Below are 5,899 nucleotides of genomic sequence, written 5' to 3'. Positions count from 1 at the left end.
AAAAAACAAAAAAGTTGTAGATGCTAGAGATCGAACATAGGCGGATAATATAAGTAGCACCACTTGTCATTTGAACCGGAAGATATTTTTAAAATTTTATGCCTAATGTAATATATATTAACATGTTTACTATATAAGTTGGCTAAAACTCGGGCTCTATTTTTTTGGGGTCCTGTGCGGGTGCACACCCTGCACACCTTCAGGGCCGTGCATTGACCCGACGGTTAAATCGATTGAACCGTTCAACTAAAAACAAAATTTTAAAACATTAGTTACCAGAGAGCTAACGAGGAGGTTAGGAAGGAAAGTAGGGTTCCTCGGGTGAAGTTACTCCTAAAAAATATCATATGTCGTTAGGAAAGTTAGAGAAGATGTGTAAAATTATTTTAAGTAAATATAATATGTTATTAGCTTAAGTATTTAAAAATATGTTGTTACTTTCCCTTCTTTAACTAGAGGGATATGTGACGTTGACTTGATCATTTCATTATTTGTCAATTTATTGCATCATATCTTTAAAAAAATAAAATAGATGATAATTCCTAAGTGGAAACAAAAACCACATCCATTAAATACAATAGCAATAATAATAATACACTGAATTAAAATCTACAAGTAAATCCCTATGTATTTAGATTAATGCTGAAAGTACAAGTGCTGTAAAGTATGCCGACTTTTTGTCTAGGATATGGGGCACACATCCGACCCATAATTACCTCTTATCGGATCAAATCGGGTTAAAGTATTCACCCCTCGAAACATACTTCCTACCGCCATACAATCTGCCGATCGGCGCCGCCCTCCACCACCACTAACCTTATACTCACCTCCTGTAACTCTCACCGCTTTATGATCCGTACAACCGGAGAGAATACCAGACCGTTTCTTTTGCTCGTCTTTGTGAATGTGATCCGTTACCTGAGGTTTCCGGCCGGAATTTCTCCAACCACCAACACCTGTTCTTACCTCCTCGTAGTCGGAAGCCACCGAGAAATCAGCGGCGCTCGCCGTTACGACGCTCCACTGGATGCTGACTTCGCTAGGGGCGTAACAGTCTGATTCCGACGCACGGTGAGGCAAAAACGAACTGTTTCCGGTCGTTGAAAAGCTCTCGATCTCAAACAAATCGGAGCTGGAATCACTGTCGACGTCGTGGTTGTACTTTACGCGTGATGGAATGTACATTTCGTCTTCAGTTGGAATGTCCAGATCCCAATCATTCAACAGGCTTATTTTCCTTCCGAGGCTTAAACGTCTGCCATTGTTATCTCCTTGAATTTTACCCGCCAAATTTCCTGATTTTGAATTCGTACTCGAATTTGAATTGTGATCGTTGGAGTTCAATACAGGGAAGCTAAAGTAATCATTTTTGGTGCTTTTCTCTGATAATTTACTCGACGACGAGTCAGTTTTCTTGTTCGAGATCTCTTTCGAGTGGATGAATCTTTTCTCACTGATTTGAGTCGATTTTTTGTCAATACAATTGCATCCAAAACGAGAAAGAAAAATCCTGGTTTTGCTTCCTTTTTCGCTCTTCCCAGGAGTCTGCATCGTACGTGGCAATAACCCACTACGACTATTGCAGCTGACATTTGATCGAACACTTGGTGTGTGCATGTTTATTCGATCGGGTCTTTCTTTCCCACTCACTCCATGATCAAGTTCTTCAATTTTGTCTTCCTCGTGATACATCTTGCTCGCTGTATTAGCAATAGCACTATCGATGAATCTCCGATTATTCTTATTATCCACATCTTCAATTTCCCCTTTGAAGTACTTTTCCGCACCAAAAACGCCAATTTCTTCGTCTTCGGATTTCTTACGAAGTGGATAATTTTGATCCTTTTGGTTTTGGATATCCGTGGCTTGATTGGTGAGTTTTCGAATCATGTTTTCTTCTGCTTTATTCAAGTAGGATGAGAAAGAGGCATCTCGAAAGCTATTTTGCGTTTGGAGAGTAAGATTTTTTTCAAAAGCTGAAACAGAAGCATAGATTTCCATGGAAATTCGTAGCAAAAAACAAGAAGAATACAGAAAGATAAAAGATTTGGTGGGGATTGAAGCAACTTAAAAATTGAATAACAGGGAGTGATCTTGGAAATTGTGAGATTTGAATGAAGAAGAAGAGGAAGTCGAATAACAACTTGGCCAAATGCCAACCATTTGTAGGTGGTGGGAGTTATTATGCGAAAGATGAGTAAGGTCCACATGCATATGTTCATAACTCATAGATTGGTTAAATGAATATCTCATTCATGAATCATGATTTTCGTTGTCTTTTATTGACAATTTGACATGCATTTTATAACACACTAAAAAAGTTACCTACTCGTTAACCAATTTATTCGGTTTATTTGTTTCGTTGTCGATAGTACCTATCTACCTATATATACAGTTTATTTTAATAGTTTTATTCCGCTGATATTCCTGCTTGAAATTCACAGCATTCACAATACAAATAGTATAAGAGTTGAAGACGATGATGATTAAGATTGAATAAGAATTGAATAAAATGCAGGTGATAATATGAAATATAATTGAATGATCATTAAACTCTATAGAGTTCAATGAATTTTGAATGCCTCATAAAACTACAATAAGAGGTGTGGTGTGGGAAAAGGTGAGGGGAGGCTAGCCCTTGCTCTCTCTCCTCGTGCGATTGATCAATATATTTTTTTTCTTTTGTGCTTTTGAATTCATCGGCTAGCCAAAACAATCGTTTTCCTTTTTTTTTTAACACCAACGGCTACAAATAATAAATATGTAATAAATTATTATTATTATTATTATTATTATTATTATTTTAATATATTTACCACTCTGTAAATACTAAACTAGTCTAACATAATTTTTGCACATATTTCAATATTTTCTTTTAAAAAACTCACTCAGACACAATGTCTTCATTGTCATCTTCATCCTCCGATTCGATAGTGTAAGAAGAGACATTATTTGTCGGCTCCGTCATGACAAAAACAGTAGCGTATTTCCAAAACCGACAAGGTCAAAGTTCACGTTCACGACCTCAAACAAGAAGACCTCTATTGAAGAGAGATCGCGAAGTCGACACAATCATCTTATAGAATACTATTTTGAAGATGACGACGTGTATCTGAAAAGTTCCAACAATGATTCTAGATGAGGAAAGAGTTATTTTTATGTATTGTTGGCAATTTGAAAGACCGATTTTCATATTTTTAATTGAAGTAGGGTGCGAGAGGCGGAAAAGGGTTTTTTCCAATTCAAAAATGCACAACCACAATTCGTAATTTAGCATACAGCATAGGAGCAGTTAAATTAGACGAGTATTTGAGGTTGTCTAAGCATACCACCTGGGAAATTGTTTACAAGTTCGTGAAAGCTATTACTTTGGTTTGCGGGGAACAATATTTGCGCAAACGGACAATTAATTATGTCCAACAATTATACATGGTGTATAAAAATAGGCATGAGTTTTCGGGAATCTTAGGTAGCATCGATTGTATGCAATAGTCTTGGGCATTGCGCCCGAATGCATGGCGGAGTCAATACATGTGAGGTGATCATAAAGAGCCGACAATTGTTCTAGAAGCAATCGCATCACATGATCTATGGATATGACATACATTCTTTGGTCCAGCTGGAGCAAACAACAACATCAATTTTCTTGACCAGTCACCAGTATTCAATGACTCTACCTTGGAAATTCGCACGTTGTACTGTTTGAAGCAAATGGGGTAGCATATACGCGTCGATAATATCTTACTGATGAGATATTTCCTACCTTATATGTTTTTGTGAAATCATTCACATTTCTGAATAATGAAAAAAGGAAAAAGTTTAAGCATGCACAAAATTCAACTAGAAAGGACGTTGAACGAACATTTGGTGTACTCAAGAGGTGTTGACAAATACTACAAGTTGGGGCATGATCATATAAAGTGAAAAGGTTGCAACACATAATGTACTCATGCATCATATTACATAATATGATTCTAGAAGATGAATGAAGAACGAAATGTCGATACGAAGAAAACGAAGTTTTGCCAAACGTCGAAGGAGATGTTGTTGATGTGCAAGTGTATAGGGACACTAGAAGAGAAGTACATGATTGCGACATTCATATCTCCTTCATGCAGATTTTGTGGAGCACATATACAAGACTCGCATACAACCCGAGGCAAAGTATTGGCATTGTGATTTGTTTTACGAATCAGATGAAGATTCAGATATGTTCATTGAGGACTCACACGAGGATTCGGATGATGCGGACAACGATTCAGAGTGATGTAGTTTTTTAATAATGGTTTATTATTTTTATTATGTAATTTTTAATTATGTTTTCTAGGTTTTATTATGTAGTTTTTATTTTTAATTAATGAAATATTATATTTTAATTAATTTTTGTGTTTATTAATCATTTTTAATTAATTTTATTTAATTATTGAATTATAAACTTTAAAATTAAATTATTTTTATTTTTAAAACAATAAAAGTGAAAGATAGTGAAAGATGACCATTTCATAATATGATTCTAGGAGATGAAGGAATAACGATACGTCGATACGAAGAAAACGAAGTTTTGCCAAATGTCAAAGGAGTAGCTTTTGGTGTGTAAGTGTGTTGGGAAAATAGAAGAGAAGTACATGTTCGCAACATTTATCACTCCCTTCATACGGATTTGATGGATTACATTTACAATGCTCACATACAACCTGAGGCAGAGTATTGGCACTGTGATTTGTTTGACGAATCAGATGAAGATTCGGATATGTTCGTTGAGGACTCGGGCGAGGATTCGAATGACGAGAACAATGATTAGAGTGGTGTAGTTTTTTAATAATGGTTTATTGTTTTTATTATGTAATTTTTAATTATGTTTTCTAAGTTTTATTATGTTCTTTTTATTTTTAACTAATGAATTATTATATTTTAATTAAATTTTGTGTTTATTAATCATTTTTAGTTAATTTTATTTATTTATTGAATTATAAACTTTAAAATTAAGTTATTTCTATTTTTCAAAAAATAAAAGTGAAAGGTGGTGAAAAATGATCATTTCCTGTCTTTTGATGAGTAAAAAGTGAATGAGTGGAAAACTTAAGCAAGTAACCAACGCAACAAAATAATCTCACATGGAGTCACAACTATTGAACAAATACTTGGGAGGTGTTTGGTTCATAATTTTTTTTAATGAATGAAATATGTCAAAAGAAATGAAAAATGAATGAATAGAATTTGAAGGGATTAGAATTTAAAACAATTGGAATATGTTATCCGTTTGGTTGACATTGAATGGAATCAGTTTTCAATTTTGTTTGCATATTTATCAAAGGAATTAGAAAGTAAATCTTGTAATATGATCATGATACATTTTTATTTATTTTTGTAACTTATTATTATTTTAATAAAAATGATAAATTTTTCTTTAATTAAACTCTTACCTACTCAGACTTATGTGGGCTTATTGGCAAGTGTATGTGGGTGTAGGTGTAAGGGTGGGACGAGATGGGATAGGCAGGGGCGACGATGTGTGCATGTATGCGTGTGTGTCAGTGTGTACGAGTATATGTAAGTGTATGTATGGGTGTAGGTGTGGGTGATATGGTGAGGTGGAAAGGGGGTATGTATATGGATGTGGGAGTGGGATGTAGTGGGGTAGGGTGGGTGAGGGTGGCCTATGAACATATATGTGTGGGGTTGGGATAATTTAGTTGTTTGTCTTCAAATTTCACCAATCTTGTTCAAACATCTAATATGAAAGACATAAATGTATGCTTAATTAAGGTAGATAGAGTCAACCTAATCTAACCGTAGGATTAAGGCGCCACCGACGGTACTGCCAATAATGTCGCCACATGCAAAGAAGGTACCTCCATTTCGAAAGTTTCATGCGTAAACAAAAATGTTTCTTCTTCTT

At 35.1% G+C, this 5,899-nt stretch overlaps 1 protein-coding gene across 1 annotated transcript; it reads right to left on the bottom strand.

The window, feature by feature from the left end:
* Positions 1-547: 547 nt before the first annotated feature.
* On the bottom strand, positions 548-2,215 carry LOC145012218 (protein PHYTOCHROME KINASE SUBSTRATE 2-like). Its single transcript, XM_078971015.1, has one exon. It carries the CDS (start codon positions 1,999-2,001, stop codon positions 682-684), a length of 1,320 nt encoding a protein of 439 aa, XP_078827141.1. The 5' UTR covers positions 2,002-2,215; the 3' UTR covers positions 548-681.
* Between the last annotated feature and the right edge of the window lie 3,684 nt (positions 2,216-5,899).

The sequence above is a fragment of the Lactuca saligna genome, chromosome 8, assembly GCF_052625555.1.
Source record: "Lactuca saligna cultivar CGN05327 chromosome 8, ASM5262555v1, whole genome shotgun sequence".
Classification (NCBI taxonomy): Eukaryota; Viridiplantae; Streptophyta; class Magnoliopsida; order Asterales; family Asteraceae; genus Lactuca; species Lactuca saligna.
The sequence above is the reverse complement of the archived record's forward strand: the minus strand, read 5'-3'. Positions and strand labels throughout refer to the sequence as shown.

What these genes read in the sequence shown, in the direction of transcription:
- LOC145012218 (XM_078971015.1), bottom strand. Translation starts at nt 2,001, where the DNA reads ATGGAAATCTATGCTTCTGTTTCAGCTTTTGAAAAAAATCTTACTCTC.